At 37.5% G+C, this 23,442-nt stretch overlaps 1 protein-coding gene across 5 annotated transcripts in view; it reads left to right on the top strand.

Moving 5' to 3' along the window:
• Positions 1-23,442, top strand: part of PTPRQ (protein tyrosine phosphatase receptor type Q) — a 129,299-nt gene that overhangs the window by 83,024 nt on the left and 22,833 nt on the right. For 3 of the 5 annotated variants that reach the window (XM_057429395.1, XM_057429394.1, XM_057429393.1), the window contains exons 44-53: positions 3,935-4,056; positions 7,405-7,591; positions 9,887-10,131; positions 10,793-10,859; positions 11,424-11,582; positions 12,807-13,029; positions 13,471-13,544; positions 20,545-20,644; positions 21,438-21,566; positions 22,849-22,893. In XM_057429395.1, coding sequence (XP_057285378.1) covers positions 3,935-4,056; positions 7,405-7,591; positions 9,887-10,131; positions 10,793-10,859; positions 11,424-11,582; positions 12,807-13,029; positions 13,471-13,544; positions 20,545-20,644; positions 21,438-21,566; positions 22,849-22,893 — 1,351 coding nt within the window. The remainder of the gene's footprint in view (positions 1-3,934; positions 4,057-7,404; positions 7,592-9,886; positions 10,132-10,792; positions 10,860-11,423; positions 11,583-12,806; positions 13,030-13,470; positions 13,545-20,544; positions 20,645-21,437; positions 21,567-22,848; positions 22,894-23,442) is intronic. The other 2 variants (XM_057429397.1, XM_057429396.1) reach the window with 1 other exon arrangement.

The following is a 23,442-nucleotide window of genomic DNA, read 5'->3' as shown; positions in this document are numbered from 1 at the left end:
CATAGAGTAGTTTGATGGCACTGCTGTTACTTAGCTGGTGGATTACACAAAAGCCAAATCTACTCTGCGAGATGAAATATTTTCAACATAACCTAGATTTATATAGTTACCAGTACAGAAGATCACAGTGTTGTGTCACAGTAAGGGAAAGCACAAGAAGTTTTTTCCATACTTAGGGAAACTTTGTTCCCTCTCAGTTGCACTTACGCTGAGTTTTACTTTTACGTTTATAAGGAGAATGAGATTGGCTAAACATCCTTTCTAAGCGAAAAATCATTTTGGTGAGTATGTGTTAGGTGGAAAATGAATTGCATTGAGATCACTGACCTCCTTTTGGATCTCATACAGTTACACAATGCAGTGCTTTTTGGTAAACTGCCAAGTCTCCTAATGCCAGGATATACTGAGATACAAAGGAAAATCCCAGATGTTTGAATGTCCCATGAAGGCTAGGACATAGATGCATGGGGCAAAGGGTTATGCTTCTCTTTTCAGCAGCTTCTTTCTTTCTTGCTGATACCTGGTTGCTTGGTAGACCTAAAGAAAAGGGTGAAAAGTAATGAGATTTCATCTCTTGTTGCATGCCCTTTCTTCTCGCAGGTTTTGCCTGAGAAAACTTGTTCTTCTTTGTTCTTTTCATTCTCTCAGAAAGTAAATATGGCCTAGTATAACATTAAATGTTTAAATGTAGGTAAAAATAACCTAGATGATTATAAAATAAAATAAATGAACCTCACACTTAATTTTTACTGGAAAAAAAGAAAAAATATGGTCTTAACCAAACCGGCAAGCATAGATTTCTGTTAGAAGACTATTCAGTCTTATTTTTGAGAATTATGCTAAATGATGGGCTATCCAGACTTATCTTAAAACTAGCACACTTAACTGCTGCCTTAGCATCAGGACACAGATGGATGGGAAAGATGACCCTGACCTCCATAAGACCCACATTCCTGTGCAAGGATAGAAGCATGATAATCAGGAAATGATGGTTATTAGTTACAGAAAATGCATTATTGTGAAAACCAGGAGAAAAGTGCTTATGAGAGGAAGTGATTGGATTATGGGGGAATGAGAGAATAAGACTAGGTCACTTCTACTGAGTAAATTGCTGTGATTTATAAGAGAAAGGGTATAGTGATATCGTGGCCTCGTATTGACTAGATTCATTTCACAAACAAACCTAAATCAGAACGTGGCAGTTAGTTACCCACTGAAGCAAACAGTTTTTTTTAAAAGACATTTTTTGTAAGACATGAGACCCATTAGACACATTTCTCTTTCTAGTTTTCTTTCTTTGTAATTATACTGGTTATTTTAGAAAATATTCCTAAATTTCAGTATCATTCAGTTGTTGCCTGATTTTGTACTTTTCATGATAAAAATAAAGCAGGCATTGATGCTTAGGTGTATTTTAGATAAGTATATTAAATGCAGCAGACTCAAAATTTTCTTGCAAAGATTTAAAAATATGCAAACTGCATAGGGGAATTATTTGTATACATAACTTGAGGTTGGTTATGCTTTAAAATTATTTCACACCACTGTTGTCTAATGCATAAACCTAAAGTGACTTCTGGAAAAAAAGATAAATTGAGAGATTAAACGCTCTATTAATGCTATAAAAAAGTAAGGAAAAATTGTCCTTGAAAACTTGGTGGATTTGGAAACTATGCTATATGTAACTTTATACTGTGTTTGAGAAATTTCACTGGGTGACAAAGGTAATAGCCCGCCATAGTTACTGAAACCATCATTTACAGTGTTTAAACAAGTCTGACATCATTAACTGCAAATTAAGCTTAACTTGTGCTAATTCTAGTTTTTAGGAAACATACTTGCTCTTGTATTTTATCTGTTCTAGCTCCCCAGTCAACAGCCAGCCTTCTCTGAGCAGTCTCTGCTTTCATCACCCCTCATATGCTTTCATAGTTCATTCAGTTACACTCTTCATTCAGTTGTTCACATTATTCAGTATTTTTGGGGACTGCTTCCAATGGTTGAATTTGGTCCTTCCTACGAAGTCTAGTATATTCCTGCTAATCCCAGCACAGCAATCTACCTCCTATATCCAACACCCTAAACTCTTCATATGACCTTATCAACTCTCAAGTCTCCCTGTTTTATTCTGCCACTACAGTGCAAAATTTTGACCTTCACAGTGCAAAATTTGTGGTTTATCCTCATTAATCTTTCACACATAATTTTGATAGTTACATACCTCCTTCCATGCTGTTTTTCCTTTTCCTAACCTGTTTTGTACCTAGAAAACTAAGTAGCTGAATATACACTCCAATTTTGCCCATTAAGCCCTCTTACCTAATGACTAATGGTGAAAAAATGCATATTCATGCATTGATCATGTTTGAGAAAAGAGACTGCATCTTCTGATTTGCATAGATTTTTTTTTTTATGTTTTATAACAGACTATTCACTGGTATGTGTTAATCATAGTTGCATTTTTTCCTGGTAGACAAAGGCACCATGAAGCCAAGTTCTGGAAAAATGTACTGATCTGTTGTTGGTTTTACAACAGGCTACTCACTGATATGTATCGCAGTTGTCTTTTTTTTGTAGTAGTAAGATCCCAAAAAAAGGCACCATGGATCCAAGTTCTGGCATTAGCTACACATCTATTGTCACTTCTATCTCAAATTTCAGTTTTCCTGAAATTCACCATGGTCATTATGAAAAAGTAGTACCACTTACTGGGAACTGCTGTGTTGTTATTATGATTTCATGAATTTCTTGTTTGCAAATAAGAAATAACTAGGTTAATTCACATGTCACCTTGACAGAAGGAAATCTTAGGAAAATCCCATTTCTTAATGTGAACATTCTTGCCTGCTTTTGTGTGTGTGTTTTCTGGAGTTTTTCAACATGTTAAGTATAAGTTGAAATGAAATCTAGAAATATTTTTTTTTCTGTGTAAAAATATTTGTATTATTATTTTCCAACATTGCTGGAAATTTTTTTCTAGCATGCAGACAACCAAACACAATTTCTTGTTGTTTGAATGATTTGTTTGATATAAATGTATTATACTTGCCTATTTGTCTAAATGGTTGTATATATTTTGCTCGTGTCACGTAAAATGCATATAAATAATTTGTACTTAAAAAAAAACTGGAATTTCAATTTAAGATGAAGTCGTAGGCTGTTCGTGTTCTAGAAAAGTTGTAGTAACTCCAGTGAAAGACCAGCAGGTCGAAGGAGGTGATCCTGCCCTTTTACTCTGCTCTCGTGAGACCTCACTTGGAGTATTGTGTGCAGTTCTGGTGTCCTTAACATAAAAAGGACATGGAACTGTTTTAACAAGTCCAGAGAAGGGCCAGGAGGATGATCAGGGGACTGGAGCACCTCCTGTATGAAGACAGGCTGAGGAAGTTGGGGCTGTTCAGCCTGGAGAAAAGAAGGCTGCGTGGAGACCTCACAGCAGCCTTCCAGTATCTGAAGAGGGCCTATAGGGATGCTGGGGAGGGACTCTTCATTAAGGACTGTAGTGATAGGACAAGGGGTAATGGGTTAAAACTTAAACAGGGGAAGTTCAGACTGTATGTAAGGAAGAAGTTCTTTCCTGTTAGGGTGATGAGGCACTGGAATGGGTTGCCCAGGGAAGCTGTGAATGCTCCATCCCTGGCGGTGTTCAAGACCAGGTTGGACAGAGCCTTGGGTGACATGGTTTAGTGTGAGGTGTCCCTGCCCATGGCAGGGGGGTTGGAACTAGATGATCTTAAGGTCCTGTCTTAATCGCACTGTATGCTTTGTATATGAGAAAGAAAAAGTTTTATAATTATTTAAACTGTGTATAATGTTAAATGCTTTAAAAAATTTACTTTCAAACTGAAAAATACTCTCTACTAGCAGCTAAAATTGCTGGGTTATTTGTTGAGACTTCTTTGACCATGATTCACGTAAGTATTTTTTTCTACAGCTCCAGACAGTCCTCCAGAAAACGTGTCTGTTTTGGCCACGTCTCCACACAGTATTAATATCACCTGGAATGAACCTGTCATCATTACGGGACCAACATGCTACCTCATAGACATTACCTCAGTAAGGCAACTCTGTTTTATTGTTGGTAATTATACAGATGATTGGATATAAACACCACAACAGATATTCTTATAGGAATTACAGGATAGACATCAACTGGATTGAAAAACAATATACTGTGTCTCTTTCCACATAAACTCCACAGAAGAATTAACTGTACATTTGTAAATTCCTTAATGGGAGATAGATTAGTTGGTATTGAAAAAAATTATGCTAATAAGAGGTCTTGGATTAAAACCAAGTGTAGCTATAAATGTATACAGAAAAACAGGAGCAGAGCTTTGCAGAGGTGTACCTCTTTCTAACAATAATGATGTTGTTTACCAGTAAAAATAAATTTTTTTTTTTTATTCTTCAAAGGAAGGAAAAGTTTTTTGTCATGATTTTACAAACCAGAGTAGAAAGCCTAGCTAAAGGAAGTGACTTGTACAAAGTTACACTGCATCAGAGTCAAGTCAAGCTAGATTTCCCACTCTTCACTTAGTGCTCTGTGCATGAGATTAGATGTAATTTGGTAGCACAGCAATAACACTTCTTCCTCCTTGATCTTTATAAGCAAAAACAGAGGCTGATTTAAGAGAAAAGCTCTAGTGGCCTTTCTCTTTTCATCCTCTACTACCCTTACAATACTCTTTAAAACAACCGTTAATAAACCTCATTTCCTGCCTGGTGGCAAGATATGAAAATTTCTAAGTTAGAGCACATGAGACGTTGTGAATAGGATATAGATTCCCTGTACTTCCAGAAATTATGCAGACAGGGATATTAGTGAAAATGGGAAGCAGTTTACCAGACTTTACCCAGGAAATCTTGCTGTTTGAGGCTTCAGGAGTCCTGAATTAGCCTGTTTGTTAGGTACCAGAGGAAAAAAAAAAAAAAAATTACTTTAAACTATGTAAAGGCTTTAAACAGAAAATTCTTTCAGTTATCTGAGAAGAGAGTAAGACTATTATGTGTATATTTTCAATGTTTCTAAATTAGGTATAAGAATTACAGATTTGCTAAAATATTAATACTGAGATTTTTGTGCAATCAAAATTGCTAGAGTTCATTAAAAACATACCAAATATTTTTAAGCTCCTCAGTAAATCTACAAAGTAATTTATGTAATATTTAATAGATTTTTCCTATGACTGACAATTCCTAGATTATAAACAGGGTGTTACCTGATTCTACACTATGAAAATGTTGTAAATACCTTATCAATATAAGTTATAGTAAAACTCCTGATGTAAGATGAACTATGGAATGTTTTATGTGAGAACCTGCCAGCATTTGGAAGGAACTTAAAAACCTGTTTCAAATGCTCAACTTGGAGGGCTTTGGTTTTGGTTTTACGAAGTTGTTCATTGGTTTGTTTCAAACATATTTCAGGTATCTAGCTTTATGTTTAGAGATTCCTTGTAATAAGACGTTGTTTGTTTAATAATCAGTAACTACAGGTGTCAGTTCTTTAGATAATCTCAGTAGACAAATCTATTTCTTCTTAAAGGCCAATAAAGCTGTCACTATCTTTTTTAGTGAAAATTTGAGTATACATTTTATTGTCCCAGTGGACAATTTTTTATGAAGACTCCAAATTCCACAGATTTTGTGTATGTACAACTTTACTCTTTCTAATTCTCAACTGAGTGTCTAAGGATTTATAAAAATTGGCTCATAGAACAGAATAATTTCCTATTTCTACTCTGGGTATGTCTTTATTCCTAAAAGGTAATAATTAGTATTTATTAGTGAATATTGTAGAGTTCTGTTTTAATTACTAGGATGTTTCTTGCAGTTTTATAGATCAGAAAAACTAAAAAGTACTCCCTCGTTATTGTTCCTTCAAGTCGTGTTTTAGTTTGTCTTGCTGCCTACTATAATTAGAAGTAGTCCTGAACAAAACATTACTGAAAGTGAATAAGGAAGATGAACCATTAAACTTCAGGAAGAGCAAAAATGCATTTAATGATGTAGTGCTATGATTGTGTTTAGCTCTTGTAGAAATATTTATATGCCAGATTTTTCACAGTCATATAGAAAAAAGTGTTTCAGTTCTTAATTGCCCTCCCAGGAAATTAATGTCTGTTTAATCCATTAGAAAGTTTAGTTCAGGTTAAATCTCATAGGGATATATGCATATCTGTCAAATAAAAGCTATGCCTGAACTATTCTAATGTTTTAGCAGCTGCATTTAATACAGATTTCATCCAGTGGGAAAGCTAGTGTGCACCTACCTAACCCTCTCTTTTAAATTACACACTGAAGAAACAATAATGAAAACTTCATTAACTGAAGTAGTGGGAATAGACATAAAAATAATTCTGTAAGCGATACCTAATCAAATACTAGAAAAGCTTCCATTTTTTCCTTTGTATCCTTTTTTAAACTAACATTAGACTAGATTAATTGGATATAAAGGCCAGCACAGCAGTTTTTTCCACAGAACTACAGATTATTTGAGATGTAGGGATGATAGGGATCCCAGGACATAGTCCAGTCCATATCCTTCTTTGACACAGAAAAAAAGTGTACCTGAAGTCTTCCTCACAAATGATTCATTATGCTGTTCTTAAAAATTTCCAGTGCTGAAATTGCTCAACAACCCTCAATAGCTTGTTCTGGTTTTCAACTAAATAGTCGTAGTTTTAGTTGCATATTTAGGTATATCATTGCAGGTTCTGTCATTTTTAATTCTAATCATTTTTTGGTGCAAATAAAATTTCTATTTGTGTTTTCATGAAATCCAGAAACAATGGATTATCTTCAATTTAGTAACATCCTTTTTTATATTTTGAAGTCATTACTACGTTTTCTACCATTCTCTCTTTTCTAGATTGAATCCAAATTATTCTGCCTTTTAGCCTTTCTAGTGAGAATTAGTCCCTCCCCACTGTCTAATAAATACTGCTTCTGTTAATAAATCCCAGGCGGAATTGTGTTTTCTGCAATCATATCAACTTTATATATTGCTGCTCAATTTTCTTTTTGTTAACTTATATTCCAAACAGTTTCCTGCTATATAGCTGTTCATCCTCTGGATCTTTGCCCAGTTAGATTCCCATTTCAGGTCACTAGAGCTCCCCTCGCCCAGTATCTACTAAATGGTTCATGTTTGTTTGGTGGAAGACAGTACCAAACATTAATCCTAACTACATGAAGTGCTAGAGAGGGAACACATGGGTGAGATGGGAGTGTAATACCCTGTGAAAGTTTTTAGTCTTGGTACCTAGAGTGTATTTGTCAATCCTTCTATACAAATGGTTAGAAAAGTTGAAAAATAAAAGTTAAAAGAAGTGTTCGAATAGTAATATCCTGCTTTTGACTGCTTCAAGTCTTGAAATATTTTTTATTATTATTTTACAGGTAGATAATAACAATTATAAAGCTCAATTTCTGAAGACAAATGATGAGAGTAAAGTCTTAGAAATTTCTGATTTAAAAGCATTTACAAGGTATTCTGTAGTAATTATAGCCTTTACGGGGGATATTAATGCTGCACTCCATGAAGGCAAGGCTAGTTCTCCAGTAATTGTCTCCACTTTTGAAGCAGGTTTGTATTTTTCTTTACTTCACATGAATTAAACTTTGCAGGGTTTTTTTCATCTGCCAAATAAATGAGAGTTTTGAACACATGGTGCATTTTTAATGCAGATTTGTTCTCAACAGTATTTTTTCTTTAATATTTAAAAAGGTGACAGTCAACAAAAAAATGTGGTGGTGATAAATACTAAGACTTACCCTTAGTAATGCAGAGATCTTTATTTGATTCCCATAAATGTGGATGAATGGAATACAGCCATCTAGATTACTTCTACAATGTCAATGAAGAGAGGTCCTATCTGTATTAACGTGTGTATATATCTGTATTAGGAAGGGGTGACTCCCCCTGTGGAGGTAACTGTTTCCTTAAGAGAGTATTGAAAACTCCATACAATGTCTTTGGTCTTGATGCAAAATTTCAACATAAAAAAAAATAAGTGAAGTGAATCCTACCATTTATAAATGGTACCTGTACTGACTTGAGGACGTGATCTGTGTATTCGCATTGGAAGGAGGTTGCTAGTTAAGGCCCAGAGGGATATGTGCTCAAGTCAGCTGTTCCACAACTTGAAAACTAGAGAGTGAGGTGGATACTAAGGTGAAAAAAGCTGCTGATGCTGTTAAGTTACTCAGAGAAATAAAACTGAGAGATGAGAGTGAGGAACCGTGTAAGGACTTCATGACACTGAGAGGCTGTGTTACAGAAAAGTAGATAGCATTTGCTTAAGTATATATAAACATATGTACATGGGGAGTTACAGTCCTAGGTTTACATATATAGTCCCTGGTTTTGCTCTGTCTAATATCTTTGCTGCTTTTCATAGAATCATAGAATAGTTAGGGTTGGAAAGGACCCTTTTGAATTGTTCATTGAGGATATTTAAACAAGCAAACATTCCAAACAACAAAAAAGTATTTTCTGAAAAGATGCTGAAATTTTGTTTCATTCAAACTAATTATCAACAGTGTAAAAACTATAATTGCCTTATCTCTAGCGAGGTCAGCTTTTTCAGCTTTATACTCAGTTTAGTTTCAAATCTAGACCTACTACACAATGATTTATTACTTATCTTTCCTTTGACATATGAAAATCTGATGTCCGTAATGGTATGAGTGTGTGTGTATAATGTATGAGTGTATATATTTATGTATGAGTGTATATATTTATCTCGCTAATGCCTTTAATACATTACATTCTAAGAATTTCATGGCCTGTTTATGTCCCTAGGGGCTGATATGGCCCTTTACTGTGGAAAAATGAATGAATATTGAATCAGGTGGTAGCTGGGTCTGGCCTGCAGACTATCTTTTTTGGTAGCCCATTCTCTTATGTAAAAATGTGATACATTAGGAGGTGCAGTAACTTTAGAGAGAAACAGTTGTTTTTTCCATATCTTGTCTCATTTGGTTTGTACAATTTAGCATATTGCTGAGTTAGGACCAGTTTACACAGACTTACTCCAGGGAAGCCTGAGTAAGCATTAGTTAGCTGGTGTAAAAAAAAAACTGGAAAAAAAAAAAGGCAATTGAATTTAAATCCGTGGCTGAGGGAATGTGTTTACCTTCAGTTTCTTGATTTCACTATTTAGAGGTCACGCTACATACTTGTCTGCTCAGGTAGAGCAATAAATAATTTAGCTGACTAGAAAGAATGTTACAGCCTTTTCTTTCAGATAGGGGTATTGGGAAAGTGATTTATATCTTTGCTGTCCCGAGAATAGGCTACTGGAATAAGCGTTTGACAAAAACTGTCTTTGGGAAAAATGTGTGTTGTGTTTGTGTCTAGGCATCAGCTAGTGGAAAGTTTTTTCCTGGAGTTAGCTGTGATAAGCAAAGGCTCTCAGGAGCATGGTGGCTCGTTTATATGTTGGGAGGCAGCTTGCTGTTGACAGGGGGCATTCACAAAAGGATATTCAAGACTAACACTTGCTTCTTGCTTGTCAACCAGTGCAAGGATTTGTTTACCCCGGATGTTTTTCAAGGTATAATGATGCCTTTAGGCTTTCTGAGTAGAAAATAAGAAGAAATTTCTCTGAGACTGCTGAGGGTGGTTTAATATTTTTTTTTTTATATTTCTGTTATTAAATGCTATCACAAAGAATAGGATTTCAATAAGTATTTAGCTTTTTATTTGTTTTTTAAATATTTATATATGTATTAAGTATTTGAGATATTTTTAATAAAAACAGAGGGTACCTATAAAATAATAGTGATATGCAAAAATGTAATTTGTAATTTTTCAGGTTTTACTCTAATTATAATAGTAGTAAACTGATTATGTATTTCATTGAAATACTCATTTCAGTGCCTGAAGATCCACCTAACAACATAACATTTCAGAAGATACCAGATGAAGTAACAAAGTTCCAAGTAACATTTGTGCCACCATCTGAATCAAATGGAAATATTCAGGTGTATCAAGCTATGGTTTACAATGAAGATGACCCTGCTGCCATCCAGATCCACAACCTTAGTGTGATTGATAAAACAGATCAATCAGTCACTGCCATGATAGAAGGACTAAAAGGAGGACATACCTATAATGTCAGTGTAAGAACTGATACTTTTTCTTTGGATTTTTTCTCTGAGAATGAGAAATTAATCTGAATAGGGAGCTCAAACCTAGGCTAAATATGAAATTTTCATAGTGTTAGCTGGGGCATGAATCTGACATGTGTTAGCTGACATGTGAAGGGATACAAGTCTGAGGAATGATGGGAGCAATCAAGAGGGCAGAGTGAGTAGAAGCAAGACACATCATCAACGGTTAGCTTTGTACTCTGGACCACCAGTTCATGTGCTAGCAAAGCAACCTGTGACATATTTATGCAGGTATAAGACTAAATCTGTCCCTTAATTCCACTACTAGCATTGTTCATTTGGCACAGATGAAAGGTCCAGTGCTGCAAGGGGAGCTTGCTAGGAGTGTGTGCATGAAGTCCTTTCAAATAATCAGAGACTAGAACATGAAAGAAGGCAACAAAACTCTTTTAAGTGGTCTTGTTTTTCTCCTTTTTGTAAGAGTTACATTACAAGCGATGAAGTGTTACTGAATTTAGGATTGTAAATAAATATGAAGTAAGTTCTAGCAAAGTGTGAATGACAAGAAGAGTGTTTAACCATTCATTGTTGGTTCAAATATATCCAGATTTGGCCACATTGAAGCTATTGCAAATACTAATTTTAAAAAGTGTTGGTTTTTTTTTTTAAGGTATATGCAATTAACGGTGCTGGTGCAGGGCCAAAAATTCAATTGAAAATAACCATGGATATCAAAGGTATGTCTCATAAAGTGTCCTTTAGCTGAAATCTCTATAAATGCTGAAGAAATTGCTTTTCTACCTATGACTATACAGCTGTGTGCCTTTGTCTATTATATAGAGCCTGCATAATGTAGGAATGGGAAGACAGAACTAATGGACTTTTATTGCAGTGCTCAGTTTTGCTCCCTGTCACTGATCATATGCTATCTGTATCTGAATGATAGTATAAACCATGTGCAGACTCGGTGAAGCAATCATGTTGACTTCAGTATTTTAGTTACCATCAGCGAACAGCTTAGAAGAATATCGCAGAGTTATTGTGAAGTATACAGTGTCACAGTTGTGGAAATAAATAGTCATTGATCGAAATTTGTTGAAAAACTGAGACTCGATCTTTTTATTGTTTTCTCTTTGAATGGAAAACTGATATGAAGAGTTATTTATTAGAACACAGGTTGTAGAGGCTTAAGGCATTAAGCAGGACATTAGGTTGTCGTGAAAATATGCTGAAGATTTGTCCTGCATAACACAGCTATGTGCCTGAGCAAAACTCTGTGGTATGTCTTTGTTTAAAAACAGAACCACCACGACCTAAAAAGAAGCCAGCACCAGTTTATGACACCAATGGGGCATTACTCGTCACAGACACAACAATGACGATCAGAATGCCCGTATGTTATTACAGTGATGATCATGGCCCTATCAAGAAGATTCAAGTTCTTGTTGTGGAAGCTGGAGGTAGAATTTTATAAATTCTCTTGAAATCTGTTTTCAAGGTGTTTTATTTCTTTACCTTCAGGTTGTTTGTCTTTTCTCTTGTGTTTCTTTTCTTGGGTCTCAGTAATTTCACGTTAGAAAGCAATAAACAAAGTCACTTTAGCTGTGGCAACAGTACTTAGAGCAAAGGTCTTTCGCAAGACCTGTGGGCCGACTACTGGATTTTGGGAATGCTTGACAACTAAGAGTCATCCATGCTGTTTTAAGTCACCAGTGTTATTCTGGGCCTATTGTTTTCGTTACATCTCTTTATTTCCAATTTCCTTGGGAAAAAATATACATTTGACATTTTTGAAAGATAAATAAATCTGAAACATTTTATTACAAGGTTATTCTTCTGTTGCTATTAGTGTTGCCTGTAAATGTAAAATATCAACTGCAGTCATGTGCAGTTCATGTTTCCATTTCATAACAGGGAAAAGGAATTTATATAAATCCCTTCTGTAGACTGTGGGTTAGAATGTGTATTTCCTTGTATGGACATAAGAACAATGCCAGAATACTCTTTTGAGTGACTGCCCACCAATGCGAGTGGGAGTTTCATGATAGGACATCATATAGTCAGGGTTACTTTACCTAATAAGGACAAATTCCAGGTATTTAATTAATTTGTTTTGCTTACTTTCAAAGTATAGAAGTAAAGCATCCACATTAAGTGAATGCACATTAAGTCTCTCACCTTTTTCTGAATTTTGCCTTTTAGCACTGATCCTACAGGCATTTACTTTGTAGCTATTGCTGTGAAATTTCGCTTGAGCTGATTTATATGCAAATACCATGTTAAACAACATTTTAAAGTTTATTCTTCTGAGTTGCTGGGTACTCTTCACTTATGGAAATACAGTAATTTCATTTATGAAGCAGTCTTCACTGTCTTCAGAGGAAGCATTTTTCACTGTCTTTACTATCTATGCTCAGTTTCAAAGTCTTGTACAAGAGATATCCTCTATGGGCAGAGGTCATCTACGAGACTGCCCCTGGAAGTTTCTAGTTGACTTACTCTGAGTCAACAAAATGTAGATAGTGTTGATAATAAGGAAATCTGGGTTCAATTGCAAATACATTTATAGACTTGGTTGTGTAAATAGCATTGATAGCTCTTAAAATATGTTTCCTACTTAATTTCTTTAAATAAGTCTGGTTAGAATGCAAATTGTATCTGATTATTCCTTTTCTTGACAATAGGTCAGCATGATGGGAATGTTACTAAGTGGTATGATGCCTACTTCAACAGACCAAGACCATATTTTACAAATGAAGGTTTTCCAAACCCACCATGTGTAGAAGGAAAAGAAGATCTGAGTGGCAAAGAAGAGATATATGTCATAGGTGCTGATGCTACCTGTATGATACCAGGTAGTCAAGACAAAATATGTAATGGCCCACTGAAACCAAGAAAGCAGTACCTGTAAGTATATTTGTGTCTGTGTTTGTCCCAGAGAAAGATTTAAGTGAAATATGCATTTATATAAATATACAAAATGTGTAGTTCGATTATGCAAAGGTGGAGATTGAAGTGACTTTCACGTATCTCTGATTTTAAATTTTTTGGCTGAGCATGAGCATGGGAGACAATTTTTTTTTAAATGTTTCAGGTACCAATAGGTGCTTACTGTGTTCTTAAAATAAATAAACTCAAATTCAAGATAAGTAATCAATAGTTTGATTATACATTTAAGATCTGTTGACACTGAGTCATTGATGCCTGTCATAATGTCTCTTTAGCAGGTGAATAATGATTCCAGTTTATTTTATACTAAAACTAACAAATGGCTTTTAGTTTCTAAGTGAAATTAAATAAAATGAACATAAACTTATTTTCATTATTTTTCTTGGGTTTATTTCACAGATTTAAGTTCAGAGCAACTAATGTTAAAGGACAGTTTACAGATTCGGACTATTCTGACCCTGTCAAAACATTAGGTAAGAAGAGTGTAATTTACCAAAGTATTTCTCTATTTACAAAGAATCTAGAAAATTCCATATTTCTTTTTAATACAGTAGTTTCCCTAAGGTAAATAATCTCTATTTTTGTTGGACCTAGCTTAAGCAGAATGGCCGAGGAAACTTACCTATTCCCTTGTATGTCTTTTTGAGGTTGTCAGGAGGTCTCACCTCAGCCTGGACTCTTAAATAAAGAAGCAGTTTTGACAAAGTTTATTAGAAGAGATTCAGTTACACCCATAAAAATACCATTTTGCCAGTATATCTCATCTTGCTTGGTGAACTACCAGAAGCTCTACTGTTCATGTAGTTTTCCTTTTTTGTTGGATGTAGAGCTATTACTGTGTACACTTTGCTAGGTAAAAAGCTGACTGGATGGCCAGTCCCAAAGAGTGCTGGTGAATGGAGTTAAATCTGGTTGGCAGCCAGTCACAAGTGGTGTTCCCCAGGGTTCAGTACTGGAACCAGTTCTGTTTAACATCTTTATCAAAGATCTTTACAAGGGGATCTAGTACACCCTCAGTAAGTTTACATGACACCAAGTTGGGTGCGAGTGTTGATCTGCTTGAGGGTAGGAAAGCTTTACATAGGGATCTGGGCAGGCTGGATCGATGGGATGTGGCCAATGGCATGAGGCTCAACAAGGCAGTGTCAGGTCCTACAGTTGGGTCAAAACAATCCCATGCAATGCTCCAGGCTTGGGGAAGAGTGGCTGGAAAGCTGCCAGGAGAAAAAAGTCCTGGGGGTGTTGTTCAACAACCAGCTGAACATGAGCGAGATTGTGCCCAGGTGGCCAAGAAGGCCAAGAGCATCCTGGCTTCTGTCAGAAATAGTATGGCCACCAAGACAAAGGAAGTGCCTGTCCCTTTGTACTCAACACTAGTGAGGCTGCACATCAAATCCTGTTTTCAGTTTTGGGCCCCTCACTACAGCAAAAACATTGAGGTGCTGGGATGGGTCCAGAGAAGGGCAATGAAGCTGATGAAGGGTCTAGAGCACAAGTTTGATTAGGAGCAGCTGAGGGAACTGGTGTTGTTTGGCCTGGAGAAAAGGAGGCCTGGGGAGACTTTATCGCTCTTTACCACTACCTGAAAGGAGGTTGTAGCAGGGTGGATGTTCGTCTCTTTTCGCAAATAACAAGCAATGAGACGAGGAAATGAACTCAAGTTGCACCAGGGGAGTGATAGATTGGATATTAGGAGCACTTTTTTCTCTGAAAGGGTTGTCAAGCATTGGAACAGACTGCTTTGGTGATTATGGCCATCCCTGGAGGTGTTTAAAAGACATGTAGATGAGGAACTTAGGGACATGGTTTAGAGGTGGACTTAGCAGTGCTAGGTTAACAGCTGGACCTAATAATCTTAAACATCTTGTCCAACCTAAATGACTCTGTGATTCGGTGACTCTATTTCAGTAACCCTAACATAGGAAAACTTTTGGATGCAGATTATTCCTTCTGCTACCAGCTCAGAGGACATGACTATTTAGCTCTTCATCCTTTAGATGCAGATAAAGCTCCATATTAATTAATAAATTGATACCATATAATAGAATCCCTCTGGTTCTGATGTCACTGGCCAATAGACCGGCTGTTATGGGGTCTCAAATCCAGCATAAATTCCTCCATGGCAATGTTGAAGGCTTGTGGCAGATCGTAGTAAGATTTGTAAGTTCTTTGAATATATTGGTAAGCCAAAACTTACTTATCTAAGCATTAGCCCTGACTTTCTGAAAAGGGATCCCAAGAAAACTGGATGAATACCCAGAAGAATTTTAGTGGGCACATATTTTTCAGTTGGCATTCATCTTTTGTGATATGAGCTCCCTTATTCATATAATACATGTTAGAAATTCATTACTTGATCTGATACTGAAGATCCTGAAATGCTAATTCACTACCTGAATATTCTGAAAGGATCTGGCACTATTTCTCTAGCCCTGAATGCTTTGAAAAGTGCAACACAAAAGTTGTCTTTATGTGTTCTGTTCAGAGAGTTTGTGGGTCAGGGTTAAAGGGAATATAGCTATGGGAGACATTACTGTGGGGATCTGTTACAGACTGCCTGATCAAGGAGAACCTGTGGATGAGACACTCTATAGACAGATAGGAAAAGCCTCACGCTCGCAGGCCCTTGTTCTCATGGGTGACTTCAACCACCCTGACATCTGTTGGAAGGATGGTATGGCCCGGCACAAACAATCCAGGAGGTTCCTTGATTGTGTAGAAGACAACTTCCTTGTGCAAGTAATAGAGGAGCCGACAAGGAGAGGTGCCATGCCTTGACCTCGTGCTCACCAACAAGGAAGGGCTCCTTGGAAATGTGACGCTCCAGGGCAGCCTTGGATGCAGCGATCACGAGATGCTCGAATTTGACATCCTCAGGACAGTGAGAAGAGCGTACAGCAAGCTCATTGCCCTGGACTTCAAAAGAGCAGACTTTGGCCTCTTCAGGAACCTGCTTAGTAAAGTTCCATGGGATACAGCCCTAGAGGGCAGGGGGGCCCAAGACTGTTGGTTGATATTCAAGGATCATCTGCCTCAAGCTCAGGAGTGTTGCATCCCAACTAGAAGGAAGTGCAGCAGGAGGGCCAGGAGACCTCCTTGGATGAATAAGGAGATCCTGAGGAAAATTCAAAGGAAAAAAGAGGCTTATAAAAGGTGGAAGCAGGACAGGCGGCCTGGGAAGAGTACAGGGATGTTGTCTGGGAAGCTAGGGAACAAGTTAGGAAAGCTAAGGCCCAGTTAGAATTAAACTTGGCTAGGGGTATTAAGGATAACAGGAAGGGATTCTACAGGTACATAGCAAATAAAAAACAGACAAGGGACAACATAGACCCCCTCAGAAAGCTCTCGGGAGAGCTCGGTACACAGGATTTGGAGAAGGCTGAGGTTCTGAATGACTTATTTGCCTCAGTCTTCACTGGCAACGGCTCTGACCAAACCACCCAAGTCTTGGAAGGCAGATACAGCGACTGTGAGAATGAAGACCTTGGGCCCACTGTAGGAGAGGATCTGGTTCGAGACCATCTTAAAAATCTGAACATGCACAAGTCCATGGGTCCTGATGAGCTCCATCTGCAGGTCCTGAAGGAGCTGGGGAATGAAGTTTCTAAGCCGCTGGCCATCATATTTGAGAAATCATGGCAGTCAGGTGAATTTCCCGATGACTGGAAAAAAGGAAATATAACCCCTATTTTCAAGAAGGGAAAAATGGATGACCCGGGGAATTACAGACCAGTCAGTCTCACCTCTATGCCTGGCAAAATCTTGGAGCAGATTCTCCTGGATGGCATGCTAAGGCACATGAAAATCAATGAGGTGCTTGGTGACAGCCAGCATGGCTTCACTAAGGGGAAATCCTGCCTGACCACTTTGGTGGCCTTCTATAATGGGGCTACAGAACTGATGGACAGGGGTAGAGCAGTTGATGTTATCTACCTGGACTTGTGTAAAGCGTTCGACATTGTCCCACATGACATCCTTGTCCCTAAATTGGAGAGACATCAATTTGATGGATGGACCACTCGGTGGATAAAGAACTGGCTGGATGGCCACACACAAAGAGTTGTGGTCAATGGCTCAATGTCCAGCTGGAGACCAGTAACGAGTGGTGTCCCTCAGGGATCAGTGTTGGGACTGGTCTTGTTTAACATCTTTGTCGCTGACATGGACAGTGGGATTGAGTGCGCCCTCAGCAAGTTTGCCAATGCCACCAAGCTGTGTGGTTCGGTTGATACGCTGGAGGGAAGGAATGCCATCCAGAGGGACCTTGACGCGCTTGTGAGGTGGGCTGATGCCAACCTCATGAAGCTTAACCATGCCAAGTGCAAGGTCCTACACCTGGGTCAGAGCAATCCCAGGCACAGCTACAGGTTGGGCAGAGAAGAGATTCAGAGCAGCCCTGCGGAGAAGGACTTGGGGGTGCTAGTCTATGAGAAAATGAACATGAGCTGGCAGTGTGCGCTTGCAGCCCAGAAAGCCAACCGTATCCTGCATCAAAATGAGTGTGAGGACGAAGGAGGTGATCCTGCCCCTCTACTCTGCTCTTGTGAGACCTCACCTGGAGTATTGTGTCCAGTTCTGGTGTCCTCAACATAAAAAGGACATGGAACTGTTGGAACAAGTCCAGAGGAGGTCCACGAGGATGATCAGGGGACTGGAGCACCTCCCATATGAAGACAGGCTGAGAAAGTTGGGGCTGTTCAGCCTGGAGAAGAGAAGGCTGCATGGAGACCTCATAGCAGCCTTCCAGTATCTGGAGGGGGCCTATAGAGATGCTGAGGAGGGACTCTTCATTAGGGACTGTAGTGATAGGACAAGGGGTAACGGGTTTAAACTTTAACAAGGGAAGTTTAGATTGGATATAAGAAGGAAATTCTTTCCTGTTAGGGTGGTGAGGCACTGGAATAGGTTGCCCAGGGGCGTTATGAATGCTCCATCCCTGGCAGTGTTCAAGACCAGGTTGGACGAGGCCTTGGGTGATATGATTTAGTGTGAGGTGTCCCTGCCCATGGCAGGGGGGTTGGAACTAGATGATCTTAAGGTCCTTTCCAACCCTAACTATTCTATGATTCTATGATTCTATTGAAGTTTTAAGCCAATGAAGCAAATAGTTTGCCCACTACGGGAAAGACAGCATGTCCAATCAGGGAAAACAAGTTTATTGGAAATGAGTCCAATTCTAGCCAGTCCTCTGGGCAACTTTCTTGTTTCTAACAGAAAAGTCTGTAATGCTTAAGGAAGTCATGCTTTAATGGCAGAGTACAATTCATTCACTTCTGCATTGTTGCCTTTGGTGTAGAACATAAAGAAGCAGATCTCTTTCTATGCTGACTAAAATGTCATAGGAAAAAAATATAGACCCAATAAATTTCTCAGGCATCCATGGCTCCTCATACCCATCCAGTGCCTTCTGTGCTAAAATTTAATGTCAAGCACTGCTTTTAAAATGGGCACTAAAGAAAACTCTTGTCTGGCCTTAACTTCTAAATTCCTGAGCCTGTCCTACAAGAAACAAAACAAGGGGAAAAGATAAGTAGAAGTTTCTTTTATACATTCTTACAGGTGTTGTGAAATAACATCAAAATGATATATCATAAGACACATTTTCTCTTGAGATACATAACCTGAGGAAACTTGCCCAAGTGTTTCCTTATAGAACATGCTCTGGTTATATGAACTTCAGACTTGCTCTAAAAGCACAACCCAGAAAATCTATCAGAAAGATCAGTAGCTCTTAGGTATCTTTGTGACCAATTACTTCTATTCCACCTGTAACAACAGCATCTTTTCAGAAGAAATTTATGCTGCCTGAAATCAGTATTGCAATTTAATTATAAATCAGTTATCTTCCTCTGTAATAATCACTGAAATTCTTGTTTTTCCAACATTACACTTTCATTTAGTAGATAAAATACTAATTTGAATTTTACATTATTTTGGTTCCTAAGTCTACTTATAGAATAGGTAGCTCTGGAAAACCAGAAAGCTAACCTTGTGTCTGTGCAATTTAATACTACATGTTAAATATGCCTGAAGCAGAAAAAAGAATATGGAAAATCTGTGAGAGAGTTCTCTGTGACAGACATCAGATGCTCTTGTTAAACAATAAGAATTTTGCTAGGGAGGAACACTGAAGCAGAAATTACTGGAATGCACAGCGGCAATAATGATTTTTTAATTATAGTGAAGGATGCTTTTTAATATGGTGCTCCCACTCAACCATACTTGGAGTACCACAGCTCTCCTCTTGAGATGGAGAAGTGGAGTTTCTTCCTCATAACCTATGACTGACATTGCAAATGTAACATCCATACTACAATGAAAGATCAAGATTTTTCCATGAGATAATTAAAATGTGATGATAAATACTATTTAAACTTCTAATACATCAAGGCAGTTTATAACCTTTTCATAAACTCTAATAACTAGTTCAGCAAGTCATTGTGGGGCAGCTGGTAGTCCTGTGTAAGTGTGGACTTTTTCCATGTGAAATGCACAGCTGATGAGACAGGAAATAATCAAAATGAGGTTTCCTGACACTGCCTTTTGCATAGAAACCTACTTTATGATATTCTGTTATTGGAGTTTGTTATCACCATGTACTGAGTTGTAGCTTCTCAGAATTACACAACATAATGTCTTCTATTTTGTTGTCTTTTTCCTTGCCCTTGATCTTCTGTACAGACATGTATAGTCCTTCCCTGTTGCAAAGAAGTAGGAGAAAGTTATTTTTGTATTCTTGGTGGGCATTCTGCCAGCACTGTTTTGTTTAATAGTATTGGCAATGTTTGGACTGATATTAACTGTAGGGTTTATGATTGACTTTACTGTTTAGATAGGTAGATAGATAGATAGAACTTTTCTAGAGGCTTCTCTGGAGATTTTTCTACTCTTCTTCAGCATTGCTAATATTTGGGCCTTATCACAGAGAGCAGTGAGTGGAAAGGATGTTTCCATTCCTTTTCTCCTTGCAACATTTTTTTTTTATAGACATGCTTTTCTATTCTCTTTCTCTGGCCTAAATTGTTCTTACCTTACAGTGAGTGATGGCTGCACTCTTTAGAGTTGTGGCTCTTCCTTTTCCACTTCTGGAGTTTAATTATTCCTATTAGAGCAGTCTGTTCTGAGCTGAAGTAGGAGCTCAGCTCAGGCTAGTGTTCAGACTGGTGTTACTGCACTGTAGACCTACCTTCACCTGTTTAACAGGTAAAACTGAAAAGCACCAGGGGATAGCTGCACGCATGGTTGTAGACATATACTATTAGCATTACATAGAGCAGCAATGCTTAGGAACCTTTACATAAATTATTTGGTTTTGTTACGTTTTAATTTCCCAAGCAGCACTTCTAATGACACAAAGCGGATGCAGTTGTGCAGAGAGAAAAGTCTTTCATTGCTTCCTGATTTCACCCTGTCAGAAATGTAAAAAATTTAGTGAAATACTATGAAATACTAAATTTTCACTTTCTGTTGCAGGTGAAGAAACGTCAGGAAGATCTGTAGAAGTTATCCTTGCTGTTACTTTGTGTATACTTTCAATTGTTCTTTTGGTAGCTGCAGTATATGCCTTTGCAAGGTGAGATCTATTTATCCTTACCATAACATGTTTGCAAGCATTCAGAAATGTTTTGAAGAAGAATTGAAACAATCCTAGAAATGGATCCAATCTGTCATTTCAAAATGCATTGCTTTTGGTTGTTGTCTTTCATGTAGAAACATAGGGAGGGATTCACAAAGGCTTTAATTTAGTGAGAGTAACCTCCATAGATGAAGGAGAAAAAAACATTTCTCCAGAGGGTAAATTGGAGCAGTAGCCTATCTTACCCTTTTAGAGCCACTTCTCTATTGAATTGAGGATACAGATTAGCGTTTCAGCTGGCTGAAGTTAATGTGATAGCTAATGCTATTGACAGTTTGATATGAGGTAAATACTCTAAACTTTGTTTTCTGTCTTACTAACAAATTTAGCAGTTAAATGCTTTGAAGTGTCATGTGTGAAAGAAAAATTAAATTTTAATTCAAATTGTGAACAAAATGTCTATGTAAAGAAGCAGACTGGGTACTGCATAAATGATGTTGTCAGCTCATTAATCAGAAGTTCTGTTCTTCCTCAGCTGCATCATTCAGGGATTGCCAAAGGATTTATGTAGCAAAACTAAGATTATGTAGTCTAGATTCTTTCCGTATCAATTTTAGACATTGTAACTGTGGATTTGCCTAAATTACGCTTTTGGAAGGGACAGCAGAATAAAGGCCAGTGAAGGATTGCTGACAAGCAGTTTTCAGTTTCAGCCTGACTAATCAAAGTATTGACATGTGTGTCCTTAAATCTTTTGCATGTTTATTTTTCCCCTTTTTTTTCTGTTCAGAATTCGGCAAAAGCAAAAAGAGGGAGGCACTTACTCCCCACGAGATGCTGAAATTATTGACACTAAGTTCAAACTGGATCAGTTTATCACAGTGGCAGACCTGGAGCTGAAGGATGAGAGATTTACACGGTAAGCGTACTCCTTAGGCAAAACAGTAGTCCAAAGGGGCTGTAGCTATGACCCCTTTCTGACCTTTGCTTGTTTGGAAGTGTTTGTGGTGTTCTTTATTTACACAGGTCACTGAGATCCTCTTTCAAAGAATGACCTCCATCCTCAAGACACTTCTCACTAGCTTTTAGAAAATCACTTAATCTTCAGCTCTTTTTACTACAAGATAAAGATCTAAGTGCAAATCACTGTTTAATTGTATTACCAAAAAGAGGGCTACATATTTTTAAACATGCAGAATTTCTGAGGTTTTTTTGATTGCCCAGTTTTTTGTGTAGACTGCAAACCTCCATATGCATTTTGAGAGTCAAACTCCCAGAATTCTCAGTTAACTAATTGAGGAACAAATCTGCCATTGTTTAATAGAAATTCAGAAAGCACGGAATGTTTTCTTCTTCTTGGTTTTTCTAGTTTAGTTTGAGATTGAGTTTTTTTTTCCATAAGGGAATTTGCATAATATTTGAGTTTCTATGGGCTCAGCACACTAGCTCTCCTGATATCTACTCCTTTAAGGTGTGTGTAGCAATTCCAGGCTATTCATATTTCTTGTCCGACAAAGAATCTTGTCAGGTATTTATCAGAAGGAAAACAGCTCTTTCTGACTGCCAGAAAAATGGATATTATTCACCAAATAAATACGATAATGATTTTCAATAATATATGACACCCAACTGAGTTAGAAATGTTTGGTGAACATTCTTTACCTGCCTGTATTTTCCCTGCTGTGTCAGAGATGAAACACTGTGATAGACAGTCTCCTTAAAGATGAGAAGCCTAAAATAGTACTGCCTTAGCAGTCAGGCATCCTACTGTTGCAGACTAGGAATAGATGGAAGATGAAAGGTTGTAGCTGTTGACCTGTTTTGTTTGAGTGTGTTTATGTCTATGTGTGTGGTACAGAGTAAGTTGGTTGTATGTACAAACCTGTTCAAAATAGTGCACACAGGAATGGCTGCTTTTAACAGATGAGAAAACAGACTAAGAATCATCTGGAAATCATCTACATAATGGCTGTGGTATGTTCTGTGTGGGGCACATGTCATTCAGATAGCATTGTTATGTTTTCTAATAACAGTGGAAAGTATACTCTGAAGAAAGAGCCATTGCCAATGCACTGTGATAACTGTGACCCATAAATAATCTTGGTGGATCTTCAAAATGGCCTTGTTTCCAAACTTTTAGCTGAATAAGAATGGTACTAATTTTGTTTATATACTAAAGTGTTAATGGATTTTACTTCCAGATACTCTTCATTTTTCTTTAGACGCAAGGAGATATTTGTCATCCAGTAAGTTCTTTGTGTTATTGAAGCAACATGGTGTGTTTTCCATTGTGTTCTCTTGTGTGCTACCATGCTACTTTCAATTATATAGTTAATTGAAATGTCACCCTTGCAGCTATACTAATAACAGTGGTATTTGTCATCATAAAATCATGTTTATTTTTAGTCCCTGATGTTAAGGTACAACAATTTCTCAACTATTTTGAAATAATTCAGGACAATTTTTACACAGACATTATAACATATTATGACAATATAGCACTGATATATGCAACCTATACTTGGAAGAAAATGTAATGTAAATGTGACAGAAGAAACATGTTGTTTCTTTCCTTTAGCAGTTAGCAGTTAGAATGTATGTAATTAAGAGAAGTTATCTTTCCCTTCAACTGCTTTTTGTACCCACTTACACTGCAGCTGTTTTGTACTATGCCACTTCAATCTCAGCAACGTATAAACACAGTCACATCCTTTATCAGGCAGAGTACTATTCTGCCACTTTTCTGTCTAAATTATATGTAGTTTAGATTTGTACAGTCTCAAACTCTACAGGGT

Source organism: Pezoporus wallicus, unplaced genomic scaffold, assembly GCF_028554395.1.
Source record: "Pezoporus wallicus isolate ANWC-B61680 ecotype Strahan unplaced genomic scaffold, APGP_CSIRO_Pwel_v1 contig_5069, whole genome shotgun sequence".
Classification (NCBI taxonomy): domain Eukaryota; kingdom Metazoa; phylum Chordata; class Aves; order Psittaciformes; family Psittacidae; genus Pezoporus; species Pezoporus wallicus.
The sequence above is the reverse complement of the archived record's forward strand: the minus strand, read 5'-3'. Positions and strand labels throughout refer to the sequence as shown.